This window comes from Lytechinus pictus, chromosome 1, assembly GCF_037042905.1.
Source record: "Lytechinus pictus isolate F3 Inbred chromosome 1, Lp3.0, whole genome shotgun sequence".
NCBI classification, from domain to species: Eukaryota; Metazoa; Echinodermata; class Echinoidea; order Temnopleuroida; family Toxopneustidae; genus Lytechinus; species Lytechinus pictus.
Genome location: NC_087245.1, coordinates 22,229,553 through 22,247,233, shown reverse-complemented (window position 1 = coordinate 22,247,233; position 17,681 = coordinate 22,229,553). Strand labels below are relative to the sequence as shown.

The 17,681-nt window shown below is 35.6% G+C and overlaps 1 protein-coding gene across 6 annotated transcripts in view; it reads left to right on the top strand.

The window, feature by feature from the left end:
• The first annotated feature begins 6,903 nt into the window (after positions 1–6,903).
• Positions 6,904–17,681, top strand: part of LOC129264565 (advillin-like) — a 45,333-nt gene continuing 34,555 nt past the window's right edge. Inside the window, exons 1-3 of one of the 6 annotated variants that reach the window (XM_064098185.1) lie at positions 6,904–7,088; positions 14,261–14,489; positions 17,299–17,364. In XM_064098185.1, coding sequence (XP_063954255.1) covers positions 14,346–14,489; positions 17,299–17,364 — 210 coding nt within the window. In that variant the 5' untranslated portion in view covers positions 6,904–7,088; positions 14,261–14,345. Of the gene's footprint in view, positions 7,173–14,260; positions 14,490–17,298; positions 17,365–17,681 lie in introns of all 6 variants that reach the window. The other 5 variants (XM_064098147.1, XM_064098158.1, XM_064098136.1 and 2 more) reach the window with 5 other exon arrangements.

The following is a 17,681-nucleotide window of genomic DNA, read 5'->3' as shown; positions in this document are numbered from 1 at the left end:
CCTATATTGCATCCTCCCCCGCTCTTGCATAGGTTGTTTTCTTTTTATCACTGAATGTCCGTTGGCAGTTTTTCATTACGAAAAATCCATATACTCGTTACGCAAAACATCAGAAATATGTCTGATGCAGAAGACTACGAACCATGGCTGCAAAGTACATGTAGCAACTACTTTACACTCCAATCTTGAGTTAGTTTTTGTTTTTTTCTTATCGGCCAGGATTCGGTGCTGCAGGTTTTTCCTGGGAGACAATATTTTGCAAAGGACGCAGATTGTCAAGTCCAAATACTGTACAGAGAAGTTTTTCTCTGTAGTTCTGACAAAAGTCAAGTCCGATCTTGTGCAACTTGTGCAAATTTCTCAAGAAGTTTGTGTTAATATCATGTACATACCATTTATTAAACGACAGCCAACATACACAAAGAACACACAACAAATGCAATTGACATGAATATTCCAAGAATCATGAAGGCTAAATATTCATGTGAACTTTGTGGTCTTGCGCTAGCGAGCCATTCACAAAACTTTCATGATCTGACTGGGAAATTTATGTGTGGACTTTGTGCCGTCTATTTTGCATAAAAATGAATGCCCAGGCCCCAGTGCAGGGCTTGCAATCTATATAATTTGGTTTTTGTTTGGCAGGGCAGTGGGAAAGGGAAATTAATTTTGGAATGTATGTGTCAGTCCTTCACAAGGTTTTCAAGATTGTAGAATGTTATACCCCTTTCATAAACCCAATAAAACCTATCCTCCAATTAGCCGCCTAAGAGTAATGCGGATAATTCAATAAAAATTGCGTTCACAAACTCCGAAAATTATCCGCATTATTTTTACGAGTGCCCGTCCCGAAAAAGGCGGATAATCGTCATGACAACTGGACACGCCCCCTCCGATGCGGTTGTGTTGGAAAAGGGTGACCTTGTGACCGCACCATGGCAATTATCCGCATTATTTGGAAATACGTTCATGAACTTAAAATCTTGTCCCGATGCCGCTATTATGCGGACAATAGCAGCATCAGAATAATGCGGATAACTCTTGTCCTCCTCTGATTTTACGACCAAATTATGCTGCTATTAGCCGCATAATTGGGTTTTATTGGGTTTATGAAAGGGGTATTAGTTTTTTGCAGGAAAAGGAATTTCCTCGTTTTCATGAAGTATATGTTTTACTTCCTCACAGGATACTTCATGAGAATATAAGAAGTTTGTGTAACAGGTTGACAGCTGACATACTCAGTACATATGCCAAGGCCTATATATACATGTATATTTTAAATGACGTGCCCCCCTGTACATTAGATTGACTTGAATAAGATGCTGTACACAGTACAGGTACATGTATGTTGATAATGAAATGGATAAATGAAAGAATAAAAGTGATAAAAAATAAAAGCACAATACAGATAGGAAATAAATGAATTAGAAATCAATGTGTACATGTACCAAGTAGATAAAAGTAAAAATAAAAAGGTAGGCTATCATCCAATGGAAAGGGATTTAATGAGGGAATTTGATAAGCATGATTAGAATTATATAAACATGTATTCCTGCATCTCCTCAACAACGATCAAGGCCTTACCTGTACAGTCAGACGGCAGGTCCCAAGAAAGTGGCTTCTTTCATCCAAGTGATATTCATGACTTGAGATGTTTTGCATATTTAATGAGCTTGATGCGGACCAAAACACCTCTTTTCATTCGGTCATTGCTGCTCTAATTGTCCATCGAATTTCATGAATTTGGTATCATTGTAAAGAAGAAGAATCATTCTTTCAGGTCATGTGTTTGAATTTATTCAAAGATTTTGTAATATAGGTTAAAATTTTGATCTAAAATATGCTACAAAATAATTATTTTCACCTGACAAAAGCTGCTATTTTCACACTTTATTTTTGTTTGAGCCCAAATGATTTTTAGATCATGATAAAGCTGAATATGTATGCTTTAAAATGATATAGGTTTCAAAATATGAATTGGTTTAATCGGGTCAAGATCACACTTTTCATTTGCCAAGTACATACAGCAGCTTGAAAACAAGAATACTGCACTCTGATTGGTCAAAGAGACCCCACACTGCAAATTCCAACGGTTCCAGTGCCTGGGTTCATGGGAAGGTCACATATCCCATGTGGTAATCTCCTCAAATACACCGCGCCTGTTGTTCTGTGAACCTTATCAAGCCAATCAGAACTCTGGATTTCATGCAAGTACAACATTTCAGAAATCTCGTCTTGTACCTTGGTGGGAAAAGTGTGATCTTGACCCGATTAAAAGGTGCCGCATATCAAGAGTAGCATTGTGAGAAAGTACAGAAGTTCAGCTTTATGGTGATATAGATATCATTGAGGCTCAAAATAAAAAGTTTTGCACAATTTGCAAAAGAAAACAGAGGAAGAAAATTCAGTTTTGAGGCACATTTTCAGGCCAGAAATTTACTTATTTAACAAAATATTGTATACAAAATAAATGACCAATATGAAAGAGTAACATTTACTCTATCTGATGGTGCAATAATATTTCATTTGACTTGAGGTTAAAACAGGTAAATTCTTAGAGAAAGAAAATCTCACGAATCACGAGATTTTGCAAGGAGGAGGATTCAGCCACGAGATGATTTGGATGAATCTGGCCTTTTTGCTCATTAGCATAGGGACCTGCGGTCTGACTGTGTAGAAATAATTCTTCCTTCATGATCTATGCTAAAGTCAGAAATATTCTGCTTCAAGCAGCAAGATTTTTGTTCACAGTGGACAATGCCTTTCTTGTTATTTGACCGGTGGGCTTCGAGACTCTAGTGTTCTTTAATATTTACTTTAAAAGCTATTGGATAACTAGAAAGGACACTCTTTCCTAGAGGGTATCCTACTAGTATTTTAATGCTATTTAGGACAGATACATGTAGCTCTTATTGAAGAAATCAGAAAAGCTTCAAATCAACATGCCCCCCCCCCCCACAAGCATGTGGTGTTGAAATCCAAACTTTTCTGTGATGCCCACCAAACAATTTCATCTACATGTGTGTTTTCAGAGGCTGATTTACCCCTTGACTTTTTTTTTGCTTGTTTGGCAAAAAGTTCACTCATTTTGTGAATAGGATGAGTAATGATTGTACAGTGACCTTTTAATGTAATTTCCTCCTTCACCTGAAAAGGTCCCTTGTGACTGTGAATTCAGAGATGACAATGGTGGGATTAGAAGGTTGCTTGATAAACCACAATGAGACTGAAACACCTTGATGCATTCCTGAAAATCAAACCCGATCAGATGTGAGAATGATATAGAAATGTGGGGGTGTTGTGGTCTGTGGAGGCGTTGTGGTCTAGCGGTTATGACTCTCTGTCTTTCAATCTGAGGGACATGGATTCATTTCCAAGCCATGGCGTGTTTTCCTTCAGCAAGAAATTTACCCACATTGTGCTCCATTCAACCCAGGTGAGGTGAATGGGTACCCAGTAGGAAGAAATTCCTTGAATGCTTGAGCAGCACAGCTAAAGCCGGGGTAACATTAGCAGCACTTTGTATCCTCAGACCAGTAGTAGGTCCATGCTCAGACAAAAAGCGTGTAATATTAAAGTAATAAATGATAAATTATTATTATTATTAGAAATACAGGACCTTGCAGTCCCCCCAAAAAAATGAAACAAATTTTCCAGATTCAATAAAAGCAGTTTTATTTATTCAAAATTTGCTGCATTTAATTTTTTTTTGGTTGAAGTACATGTAGTATAATGCATAGCAATTTGCGATGTGAAACAAGTAATTACTTGTACTTGAGATACATGTGTGAATTCTCATATTGAGCAAATAATAAAACAAAAAACATTACAGAAAGAGGGTACAGATTCATTTTTTTTCACAAAGAATTGACTAATAAACTAAAATATTCAACTTTCACTACAATTGTGTAAGATTGGAATTTTAGATGATCCTCCAGTATAATTGAACTGAAATATCTATCAAAGCTTTAGATGGGCTTTAAGTGTAAAGTAATATTTTCATGATTGATGAGAAGTGAATATAAACCAAATGAATTAACACTGTAAAACACAGTGTAACACCCATAGTAGTACAAAGGCACACATCAAAAGAGAGCCATAATTTTTACATATATGTCTTCATGCATAGATTATGGGTGTGGTGGATTGTAGGTATATTCATAGTATTAAAATCGCATCACACATTTTGATAGTGAATGTAGATTTTATCACAATCCTGTCAAGGGATTTGATTGATAAGGAATCTTGGTAGGATTTGCATTGCAAATGCCAACCAAAGCTGATAGTAAATAGACAATACAGAGTGGACAAAGTCATTCATCAAATAATTCTTGTTTATTTGAACACTTCACAATAGTATTCCTATAGAAATGCCCTTTTGGTAGGGGAATTACTGCGGTCTATTGTGCAACATATTTATATGACATGTCCATGTATAAGTGTGTAAATCTAACAGGATTAAAAGATTTTTTAATATAATAGTCATAGAAAGATAATGACATAATGTATAAGATAGAGGCCGATATACATGTATATTGGTGAAAATGTGTTATTATAATATATGCAGAAATATCCCAGATTTGCATCATAAAGGATGGACAAGAAAGAGTGATAGAGGAGAAAGGGGAAAGAAGATTATAAGACTAAATATAATAAAAGGGATAAAATAAGAAATGTGTATACATGTATACATGTAGATAAAGAAGAGAGAAGAGAAGAGAAAGAGAGAGAGATAATGATTTGTATGTATGTATGTATGTATTTGTACTTTTCTACTGAGTTTTTTATAATAATTTGACTTAATTTAACACTAACTTTGATCTGCCTTCAAATGTTCGCAGACTGCAGGTACAAAATGAGCAGAAAGAGAGAAAACCATGCTGTGTTTAACAACCCCCCCCCAAAAAAAAATCAAATGATACAGTATTCCAACATTACGCTAAAAATTACAGTTATTCCAATGATCTACAAATGTCCACATGCAAGATGTGCATATTTCTTCCATTTGTTCAGTCCTACATCTCTAATTCTCAATATTGCAGAAATTTGTTTATCTTGTTGCTTTAATTATACAAACTACTGTACATACCTAATTAAACTGTGGACAAGACAAGATTAAAGACTTTAGTCACACCCAATATTTATCTTTGGACTTCTAACAGCTCGTTGGCAATGGGTACTGAGTGATTTAATGGACCAATTATCGTCCATTTGCTCAGTGGTGACAGAGCAGTTTGGTATCTCATTATTGCTTGACAAATTGGGTTGGAGCGTGCCAGTATTTACTCCATCAAACAACAGTTCATTGCATGCATATGAGAATAAGATAAAGCAGTTGATTGTTCATGTTTGTGTGTTGGGAATTGTCAGCTGTGGAAACATTCATGTTCAAGAAAATACAGTCTTGGGTGTGTTTATACAATTTAAAAACGATCTACCTGTACCTAAATTTGAAGAATTTGCCTTGACTGAAGGGCAATTTCTATAGGAAAAATGACAGGATTCTTGACATTTTTCTAATTGATTATTTTTGTTTATCTATATAAAAACTTCATTTACATGTATGTGCCCCTCTGACAACGGTTCTCTTAAAATTTGAGTATAATTTTTTGTTCAAAGAAGAAGAGTATGTTCTGCATCTGCAATGCACAAATCATATTGGTGATATAAATCTGACATTTATTATGTGTCTTGGTAATCATTTTTTTAAATGACTTTTCTGTTTTCATGACAATATCTTTAATGTACCAATCAATCAGTTAATCAATCAATGTAGAGGTGTTGTGGCTCAATGGATAAGTCTCCTGACGTTGAATCACAAGGTCTAGGGTTTGAATCCCACTGCAGCACTTGCATCCTTTATCTACATTTGCCACTTTCCACCCAGATTCATCTTTTTGATCAGCAGCTCTTTTGTGCTTGCACATGAAGTTGAAATCTTTATTCTTGTCCCCCTGCCTCTGAAATAAAATTTGCATACCTATGCATGTACTTATAATCATGACCCATTGGTCATCTCACCTGCAAATAGCTGAGCGTAATTGCACCCCTAGTTTCAGTATAGTTCCTAGTTTCCTTGTTGATAATCAGATTGGTCAAGGCATTGAAACATTGCCTTTAATTTTATACTTTGCAAGCTCTTTTTCCTTCTTTGACCATCCTGCACGTAACTGTGGCTAAGTAAGGAAATGATTTTACAGCCAATATGTAGCTCTGTGATTTTCCATATTTTAAATTCAACCAGATTTCTTTTGGTCTCTATGAGAGCAGTCTGTGTATGTCTCCAAAAAAAAATGTAATGTTCCTTCTCAAGCCTATTATAAGTTTTGGTATTAATCCCTCCAAAGTTGATAGCCAGTCACAGATTTACTCAAGTTTAAAGAAGAAATAAAAATGTCTGAAAAGAAAGATATGATGACTGCCAGTACACATATGTATGGTTGAAAATAAGATGATACTAGAATAAATTTCACTTTATTCATTGACCGCCCCCCCCTATCCAAAACTTCAGATGGACTTTGATGTTTTTTTCATAACCAAATCTTTGGCAACATTTTTTTTAGAGCATTACTTCGAGAAGATTTCTTTGTGGTGCTTTGTATTACCGGTAAATGCAGTAATTTGGAAGTAACAAAAATATCTTGCAGGTTTCAAAGGTACATCTATACCCCCTCCAATCTGAATGTAGGAAAGTCCCTGTTCTGTTCTAAAAGGAAGGCTGGTCAATTAATCACTGGACTCTGTTGCCGATTATTAATTTTTTTTTTCAAATCCTTTAAATTCGTTTTTTTTATAGATTTTCATTAATTTTCTATAATATGTTTCTCAGACTTTTCAGCCCTGGTTATCTTTTTTACATGTACATGTTGGTTTTACTGTAGAGATTTTGCCTCACACCTCCTCATTAAAATGTTGTCAAACTCTGAGTCAGCAACGACTATGGTAGGAAGTGTGCAATAGCCTTCATAGCCCTGTTTTGTTAAACCAGTTTTATTTCAAGGAAGAGCACCACTTTCCTGTACTATAAAGAACATGTAAAACTCCCGTTCAACCAGCAGTCCAGAGTTGATGCCAATGCACTTTATCAGGTTATAAAACATTTTGATTCAGACAGTACAGGCTCTACCTGCAAGATTTTCAAGTGGTATAATATTTGTCATACGATATTTGTGGTATGTTATTTGTGGTATTGTATTTGTCAGATGATATTCGTGGCATGATATTTTGGAATATGGAATAGTCAGTGAACTCTGAAACAATTTTCTAAATTTTTCTGAAATCTTGACAATTTAATGTATTTTGGGAAAGTACATAATTTACAGTATGATGATGATAATGCTGATGGTGATGAATACTGACAGCTACTACTGCAGCTGTAGTCTACATGTACATGTACTGTAATTTAGGCTGAGGCTGCAGCTTTATCTTTGCTGTTATGCAAAATGGAATACATGTATGTTTGAAGTGGAAGAATACGAACTGTTGCTGTGAAGTACCCGCTGCCTATGCACTCCCGTTTTGCTTTTGTTCTTGTTTCCTTTATATCAAACCAGGATTCGGTCCTGGATTTGTGTTAAATGCATTGGCGGAATTCCCAGGGGGGGGGGGACACAATATCAAATGTCCCCCCTACTATTTTTGGTCTTTTATGATGGAAAGAAATACATCATTTAAAATCGAAATAAAACATGTATTTTGGATGAGATGACCTTACATTTTGGGTGATTACCCTTTTTTTTGGTCAGCCCCTGGTCTCCCCTACCTCTGGGGAGAGAGTTCCCCCCTCGGTGTTACGAAAAACTGCCACTAGACATCTGTTGATAAAAAAGAAAACAACAAGTAATGAAAGAACGGAGTGTATTGGTGGTGGGTGCTTCACAGTCATGGCTCGTAGTCTTACGCATCAGCCATGCATTTATTGCTGACATCCGAGCAACAGCCTTTATACATGTATGCATGTACATGTAGCTGCAGCCTCCGTGACTCTTTGACTATTCATATGCTCCTTCAGTGCACAATACAGTGTATGTCTTTTGTCATCTTATTTATAATTAATTAAAAAATTACTTTCTGTTCTGCTTTCATATCTAAACAGAAGTTATCAGGTGAATGTACAAACATGTACAACGTGTACTGTTCAGTGTATTTTACTCTTAGTGAACATTTCTCTTGAATGTTGATAAAATGAAAGAAAACGCAATTGAGTATTCCTCTAGAAGGGGAAGTTCGCTCATTTGTTAATATGGAAATGTACCAAATTAGGAAGCAGTGAAATGAAATTGAACAAATGGAAACTGAAATTCATTAACTTAGAAGGGGGAGGAGATGTGGGTCACAAACTAGCTAAACTATGTGACGCATCTCAAAGCTTCCCTTTAATTTGCTTGATAATAATGTAGGCCTACTGTGTTTTTGGTATAATGACTGGCCAATATTGAAAGAAAATGAACTAAAATTTTTTTATAATAATAATTTGAAAATATGATTCATTAAAGAACACAGTATGAACACATATATTTACACCAAAAACAAGAGCGAATTTTCAACCTACATGGCCTAAATCTCCATAGTGTGTTATTTCTTTCCTAATTTACAAATGATTTGATCAATTGAATACATGTCTATTTTCTCATGCCCTGTTAAAAGACTTCATGACTTTATGAATGATGACTTTTGGCCTTCGCTCATTGAAATTAGTAAAGGTGAATGATACTGTACAAAGATTAGTGCATTGAGGCAGATTACATGTATATCTTGTACTGTATAGTGCACAACAAGATATACAGTAGCATACACGAATAACATAAGGTTCGCCGCAGCGTTCGGCATACACTTTGCTTATTACATGACGTCATCCAGCCACGATCGCAAGCCAATTTATGAATGAAAATATAGTAAGCATACATGTACATTGTACATTTCAAGCCTCCCAGTGCCCAACACAACATGGCATCAAAATAAGTGTGCAATTCTCTATCACCTCATACCAAAATCCACTATAGAATTTCACTTTAGCATATTTTATTTGAAATAGAAACACTTTCGAACAATCTATTTCCTACCGATACAGCACAGGTAAGCGTATTTTGATTACTACTCGCTTTTCCGTCAAAATCATTCAGAATAGCACCATAGTCCCATCGTAATCTATTCGTCGGGATTTACATACCGGTAATCTATTGCAACGTGTACAAAGTCAATGGAGTGCAGGGTTTCGGAGCACTGAATGAATATGCACGAAATTGCAGAATCTCGATAAGTTTCGATCGACACTATTAAAATGCGATCCAATCACGAGCCAAGACCATTTCAAGTGTAGAAAATATGGCTGGATATCGTAATCGCTATCGATACTTACGCATACCTTTCGGCCAAATTATTTTTGTCACCACGTGATCATGACGTGATCTTTGCGCTGAACCAATCAGCGGTCTCCGAAACGCTGCTGTGAGCTGTCCGAAGCTCGGCTGTCTGTGTCACCATTTGCCCTCATGATGATGTTATAAAAAAAGGTAAAATCAGTGGGACTAACAATTTATGTACTAGTCCCATACAACATTCATATTTGTTTGCTGGTCATGTGACCTAACACAATTCACAACAAGTTTAAATAACATATGATCATAAATTTCAAAAGTTATCTGTTATGGCTAATAAAGCTTTCTCATGTGCAAAAGCATATTATTGAACAACCTTTTCCAATCATTTGTAGGACATTTTTTCACAATTCAATATCTCTCTTTACAGAATTTAAGTCATATTTTATAGTTGTTTTGTTGTTGTTGATATTTTTACATTACTGCTGGTATTATCATGCCACTGTCATAAAAAATGCAGGTAAATTATGCTGAAAAACTGCAATCAGATCTTACGCATAGAATGTATTGATATGTGATGGTACCGGCAGACCTACATGTACTGTACATGTAAAAGATTGAAATAGAAATCAGTTGTTTCCTACCTGTAGTTAAAAAAAAAAAAGAATTTTTAGGATAGGCTTTAATTTAAGGTAAAATACAACACTACAATCAATTGAAATGTGATTGTTAATCACATTTGAAATTGATAATATGTTGTCATTTTCTTTTTATCCCTATAGAGACCTGAATGTATCAATTGATGAGTACTTCTCCTTTTCTCAATACATTTAAATTCTAATAGAAGAGTGTGAGCATAGTTTTTAACTTTGTTTGCACAACATACTTTACTTATTTTGGTCTCAGAATAAATTAATTTATAAAATCACACATTTGAATGAGAAGAGTAAAGCATTATTTGCCTAAAGGGGAGTGTGAAATTGAGTGTTTTCACACAAGAGGTATATAAAGTGTTTAGAATTACATGTGCATGGTATCATATTATTCTCTTATTCTGTCTATGTGATCAAATTAAAAAATTACACTATACATATTCATCACTGAAAAAAAATAAAATTGTCACATGAATGAGATGTGACCTCTCACCTGGATCCGTCCATGGACGTCAGACAATACAAAACTATTTTTGATCGGTTTCAAGCCAATTAAGCTTGATCTATCACTATTTAACTTTATCTTTAAATTGCATGATGCCTGTGTGATGCAAATTGAGCAATGATCAGTCATTAGTGTGGAATTATTATTCAGTCAGGGTTTTTATAGATTGAATTTGTTCCAAGCAGTAATTACACGTGTAGTCTATCTTTGATTGTCATCAAGTGTCATGGGCTAACCTTGGACCTTGTGATTAGGTGGAGTGTAATATTGAATTTTAATCACTCAAATGTAGATTAATTGCACAAATTTGTCAATGAAAACTTGACTTCTCGTGCATTAAACCGCTTCATTGGAAGAGTTAATTTAGAAATAGTGAACAGTATATTGTGTTTAAAATTACTGTTCTAAACAGGAATCTTCAACAGAAACTTGGCCCCACATTCTGCTGTTCTGGGCCTTTGAATTTTGGGGCTTTTTGTCTCACCTGCATAGCAGAGTGAGACTATAGGCACTGCTTTTCCGACGGCGGCGTCAACACCAAATCTTAACCTAAGGTTAAGTTTTTGAAATGACAGCATAACTTAGAAAGTATATGGACCTAGTTCATGTAACTTGGCCTTAAGGTTGATCAAGTATTACTGAACATTCTGCCTGAGTTTCAGGTCACATGACCAAGGTCAAAGGTCATGTAGGGTCAATGAACTTAGACCATGTTGGGGGAATCAACATCAAAATCTTAACATAAGGTTAGGTTTTTGAAATGTCATCATAACTTAGAAAATATATGGACCTAGTTCATGAAACTTGGACATAAGGTTAATCAAGTATTACTGAAAATCCTGCTTGAGATTCACGTCACATGACCAAGGTCAAAGGTCATTTAGGGTCAATGAACTTTGGCCATGTTGGGGGTATCTGTTGAATTATCATCATATCTCTGTAAGTGTATTGGTCTAGTTCATAAAACGTGGACATAAGAGTAACCAAGTATCACTGAACATCTTGTGCAAGTTTCAGGTCACATGACCAAGGTCCATGTTGGGGGTATTTGTTGAATTACCATCATAACTCTGTAAGTATATTGGTCTAGTTCATGGAACTTGGACATAAGAGTCATCAAGTACATGACCAAAGTCAAAGGTCATTTAAGGTCACTGAGCTTTGGCCATTTTAGAGGTAATTGTTAGATTGCTGTCAAAACTTTCAAAGTTTATAGATATAGTGTATAAAATGTGGATACAGGGGTAATCAAGTATCACTGACAAGTTTTAGGTCACATGATCAAGGTCCAATGTCAATGAACGTACTGTAGTATTGTATCATTATATGAATGGTATTTTTTGTGAATAATTATTTTATAGTAGTTTTCAAAGTCAGCACTGCTGCTATATTGAATCGCGTGATGCAGGTGAGACCGCCAGAGGCATTCAACTTGTTTGATTATTGTTGCTTTTTTTGGTAATGTTCTAAATGTGTTTGATAAAAACTGTTTTTGTTGTTTATGGATGCTTAATACATGATCACTATTCTAGCCTAATTAAAGTTTTAAGGTATTATACTGTCATTGGCTGAGAAATTGCACCTGAATGTTCTTACATTATGTCTGAATGTTCATATATTCACATATTATCATGTCTTGATGTATACCTCCTTGGTATGACTATAAATAACACCCTAAAAACAGGATTATTGTGCCTGTGTGAAAACTGATCACATAGGTCTGTCTACCTTATAATAGTCATTCACAACTCATGAATGTTCAGTCTGGAATGCAGCAAGAATTCTGCCTCCTCTGCAGCAAACTCTGTAGTCAACTATGCTGCAACTGCTTCATGAAGTTCATGTCTCCTCTCAAAAACACATTCTTGAAGGTTGTAGACACGCGTGGGTCTTGGGTCATTCGTCACCAGCATTCCCAAAACCCTTTCTACCATAGTAAACGCTCAATAATGCGAATCATGTTAAACTGTGATTCTAACATTTGCAACTCACAAAAGAGCAGTGGCTATAGCATCACGCTTCATTTGATGATTCCATATGAAATTCGATATCTCCTTGTAATCAGATTATTCTACAACCTCTCTTTAAATGTTATTTTTGAAGGGCCCTGCAAACACCATCATTCAAATGTTATGAATGCATGTATTCAGAAAGCTATGAATTATTAAGATCATATCTCAAAATTTCCTCCCTTTTTTCTGCTTGAAAAGTGGAAAAGAGAGATAAAAACATTGTTTATTATTTATTCTATTTATTTGTTTATTAATTAATTCATTCGTCCATGCATTCATTTTTTTCGTTCATTTAATTTTTTTTTTTTTTTTTTGGGGGGGGGGGGGTAGTTGGGACCCTGACTTTTTAATCTGAAGTTTTTAGATGGACATTTGTATTTTTTCTCAAACCTACATGTACATGTATTTAGTATTGTGTGGATGGCAACTATGCAGAGCTACTTTGGATATTTTTAGGTTTAGGACAAAACCCAGCAAATCACCATTTGTCCCCATGTATTAAAGTTTTTTGGCTGGTCAATGTAAGTACATGTGAATGTATTTTTCCAAAGATGTATCTGGACTGAACCCATGGGAAGGCCTAGGGTCCTGTATCACATATAGCATGATGGTACGCTTGATTTTTATGATTGATTGTACATTGCTGTCAATTAATTGTAAAGGTATTCTTCTACGATTGATTGCTATTAAGCTTTGTGTTATGTGGGCCCCTGGATATTTTACTATACGTGTGTACAGGTATGTCCATTCATACATTGTCATGTTGAGTTGTGCTGTTCATGTACAAACCAGTTTTGTAGGATGCTGCACTTCACCTCAAGAGTTCAGTGACTCAGATGGCACATGTTTCCCCCACAAATTCCTTGCCAGCTTAGTAGGATTTTCAGTAGATCAAGGTTGGATTTGTGGGTTACTCCTACTCATCTTCACTACTGTTCTACCTTAATAGTTGAAGGAGTGAACACTCTCCATCCCAGTCCTGATCATTAAGGTCAAAGGTCATCCAGGGGCATGCTTGGTACCAGGTGTGTTGAGAATAGGATAATGCTATTAAAAGGCACTTTGTGACTTTGTTTAGGATTAAAAATTACTGTTTCAGCTACTCTTGTAATCAGAATTGTAAACTGCTAGGTCTGGCAGGCAGGCATTGCCCAACCTTTTGGACTCAGCAGCTGTTTCTTGCATATATGTTCATTTTGATATAAGTTACCATCATACTATGAGAAATCTTCTGATAGGCATTTGTGATCCAGGCCGATTCCACGCACCTGCCCCGCCTAGTCAGGCATAGTAGGCCTACATGAGAACCTTGAGTATCTGTTACTTTTTCAGATAGTAGGTCTACATGTACATGTTAATGTACTTCCATTTTGTCTGAACATTTTCTGGTGTTGTTGATTTACTTGATTATACACTAGCTAAATAAACCCTCATCTCGTTCTTCAAAAGGCATTTTTTTTTTTACTTTCAACATTTCAGTTGATCCTTCCTATGAATGCTTATTTTGTTGTGTACAGCTGAAATTATGGCAAGGTCTACATACATGTACTGTACATTCATAGGCAGGCTTGTAATACATGATTCCAAAGTGATGTTATTTCTTTCTGAAATACATGTACGTGCAGGGCCTAACTAATTTTTACTTGAAATACATTTATGCGTAAATTTTTGTATAACATTGTTTCCCTCAAAATTAATCAATTCAATTCATGTTTGGATCATAGCTTTTAATCATACACCTTTGTTTACTTTATTTCAATTTTTTTTTTCTAGGACACCGCAGTGCCTTCAACCACAATCATATTCATCACCTTGACATTCGACCTTTGACCTCACACTCTCACAACCAACTTCCACCATGCCCAATGTTGATGCAGCTTTCTCTGGGGTGGGCAAGAAGGAAGGGCTCAAGATCTGGCGGATCGAGCAGCTCAAGGTCGTTGCCATTCCGCCTGAAACTTACGGGCAATTCCACAAGGGCGACTCTTACATCTGTCTCAAGGTTTGTCCGAATTCCTTTTTAATTGATTAGATGCAGCTCACATTACAATTGTAAGGCAAAGGCAAGCCATTTATTAAAGAGTTTCAATCATAAAAATTTGGTCCCTTAACAAAATTTTTAGCAATCATTGCTTACGATCGATTGCATTGACTTCAGTTTGCAGTTAATTGTGAAAATCAAGCATATGATTAATTGCTAATCTATGTTTTCAGGACCTTGAAAATAGTTTCATGTTTATTACAGGACGTGGATCAGGCTTTACAATTAGAAGTTACATACACGTATGTACATGTATGAATGAAAAGGGAAAAAAAGGAAAGCTAAAGCATATTAATGTTTGATGATAATTCATAAATCAGTTTAATATCAAACTTCAAAGTTCTATGAGGGTTCCGGTTAATTTGGTACCCAGTGACGACCATGTTCATTAATACCGTGTTTACACTTAATCGGCATTTGGTTCAGAACCAAAAGCCGATGCAGAATCGGCTTTTGGTTTGCGTTTACACGTTGATACAGCTCGCGGTTCAGAACCGCGAGCCGATGCAAAAACCTGAAATGATACGCACACCAACAATATACGTCATAATAAAGACAATGCTGGATCAGTGCGCTTACAATTACGTCACAATAGTAAAGTAAATGAAATGCGCACAAATTGCCGGTGCAGAATCGGCTTTCTGTTTACACGTAGTAAAAAAGCCGATTCTGCATCGGCTCGCGGTTCAGAACCTACTACTTTGATGGTGCAAATTGCCGGTTCTGAACCGCGAGCCGATGCAAGTTACTCGCGTTTACACGCTATGAAAAAGCCAATGCTGCATCGGCTCGCGGTTCAGAACCGCGAGCCGATTCAAATGCCGATTAAGTGTAAACACGATATATGACTATGAAATGAAATGCAGCACTACCCCATTTAGTTTGTAAACAAACCTTGTATCAAAATTCCAGGATGTAGATTACAATGCTTAACACACCCCCTCAGTTTCCTGTGGGAAATATGCAATCAGATTTAGGCCAAAGGTAGACAGTTTGTATTTGTGACAGTCCCTCTTCAGTTTTTGGCTGTGCTGTTATTAAGCCATGGAGCTTTGTACACCTGTGCTTTCATACCTGTCCAACCATGTAAAATACCTGATATTTCCAGATCAAGGATTCTACCCTGGTCAGAAAAAAATACCAGGCATTTTGCCAGTGTGAAAACAAAACAGACATCCCTGTCAAAGGTGTTTCCCGCTAGTTAATGAAAGGACTTCACAGGTCAAGTCCACCCCGGAAATTTTTTTATTTAAATCAATAGAGCAAAAATCCAAGACGCATATAAAAGATGAAAATGTTATCAAAATCGGATGTAAAATAAGAAAGTTATGACATTTTAAAGTTTGGCTTATTTTTCATAAAACAGTACATATATGCACATCTTAATGACATGTAAACGAGAGAGTCGACGATGTCCCCCACTTACTATTTCTTTTGTTTTTTTATTGTTTGAATTATACAACATTTCAATTTTTACAGATTTTTTTACAGAAAGTAAGCGAAACTTTAAAATGTCATAACTTTCTTATTTTATTTCAAATTTTGATGAAATTTTCAGCGTTATGCTTCTTGGATTTTTTCGTTTTTATTCAAATCAACTTTTTGCTTGGGTGGACTTGTCCTTTAAAAATTACCAGAACTTAAACATGTATGCCTCCAAGGTCATAGGAATTTTTTGCGATGTGAAGGCATTTTACTCAAAATTATTGTGTATCTAGAACACGTTCTTGTAGTTTACAGGTGGTTTAGTGATTTGATGGATATGAAAGTACCTTTTGAAAGAGATGCTATGGAGCATGATGATTAAACATACCTGAGTTTCATGGTTGCATTGGAACCAAATATTTCCATGTCTTATTCATAAAAAAATGGCCTGAATTATCGATCATGCATGTAGGAGATATCTGTTTACACAACACCCCAGGAACTACATGAGGTGGGCTATATAGCCCTCATAACAGTCCAAATTGCTCCTAAAAATCCTGCCAAAAAGACTCACCCAAGATCTGCCACAAACAGTACTGGAGAATATAGTTTATAAATCAATTTTCCTTTACTGTTGAATTTACTACTTGTTGCACAAAGAAGTAGCCTGTGAAATAAAAGAAATAGCCCCCTTAGCTCTGCGATCACTCCAATGTGAAAATTAAAGAATAGCCCCTGAAAATTATGATACCTACAGTGTACTCATTACCCTCTTACACAGAATTCTGGAAAAATATTATGTGATATATTTCAATTGTTACCTTTCTAGTACACATAATTAAAAGAAAGGAATGAAGTTTAAGCAGGTGTTTTCAAGATTTTTCCACCCTTCCAGCTGAGCATCTATCCGTTATTGTATTAATGTACCCCTTGAACCTTGGTCTAGTAAACTGCATATTATATTATGACATTGAAGCAATTGGCCTGGGTTTAAAGGTAGGAATAGATCTTTGAAATCTTGAAATTAGACTGTATGGCTACATGAATGAAGTAATGTTTGTCTGAAATTGGTCAAATTACAGTAAAAATGGGTGCAATAGGTTGGTACAATAGCCAAAGCTCAAAGGTATACTGGTATAGCATGTCAATACCGAATTTACCTTATATTTCAAAATGTATTGTAATATGAAGCTTTTTTATATAAAAAAAATCATCTATTGTCATTCTTAGATATCCATTAGATCCATTAGATTAATAGTTCCTTCAAAGGGATTGAAGGTTTGGGAGTATTTCAAACTATGGTAATTTCTGTTGTCTCTCTTCTTTTTTCTTATGTACCAATTAGACTTCCAAGAAAGGAAATGGCTTCAGTTGGAACATTCATTTCTGGCTGGGATCTGCAACATCACAGGTAATAACCTTCCCAAGTTCTTGAGAAAATATGTATATAGAGAGAACCAAAGTATAACGTTTCATGTTCTTCCAGCAATATTGAATCAAGTGCACACATTTTTAACAGTTGTATGCCATCTTTATCAAATGAATGACATTTTTTTCATTGTTGACTTGATTCTGTCTGTCTGGCTGTCTGTCTCTATTTTATAGCTATCACCAATGAAACGTTTGTTTCTAGTTTTTCATCAGTTTATCATTTTGTCTTATTCATTTTTATGTACATATATGTTATTGCAAAATTTTTTATTTGATTTATTTCTTCAATTTTATTAT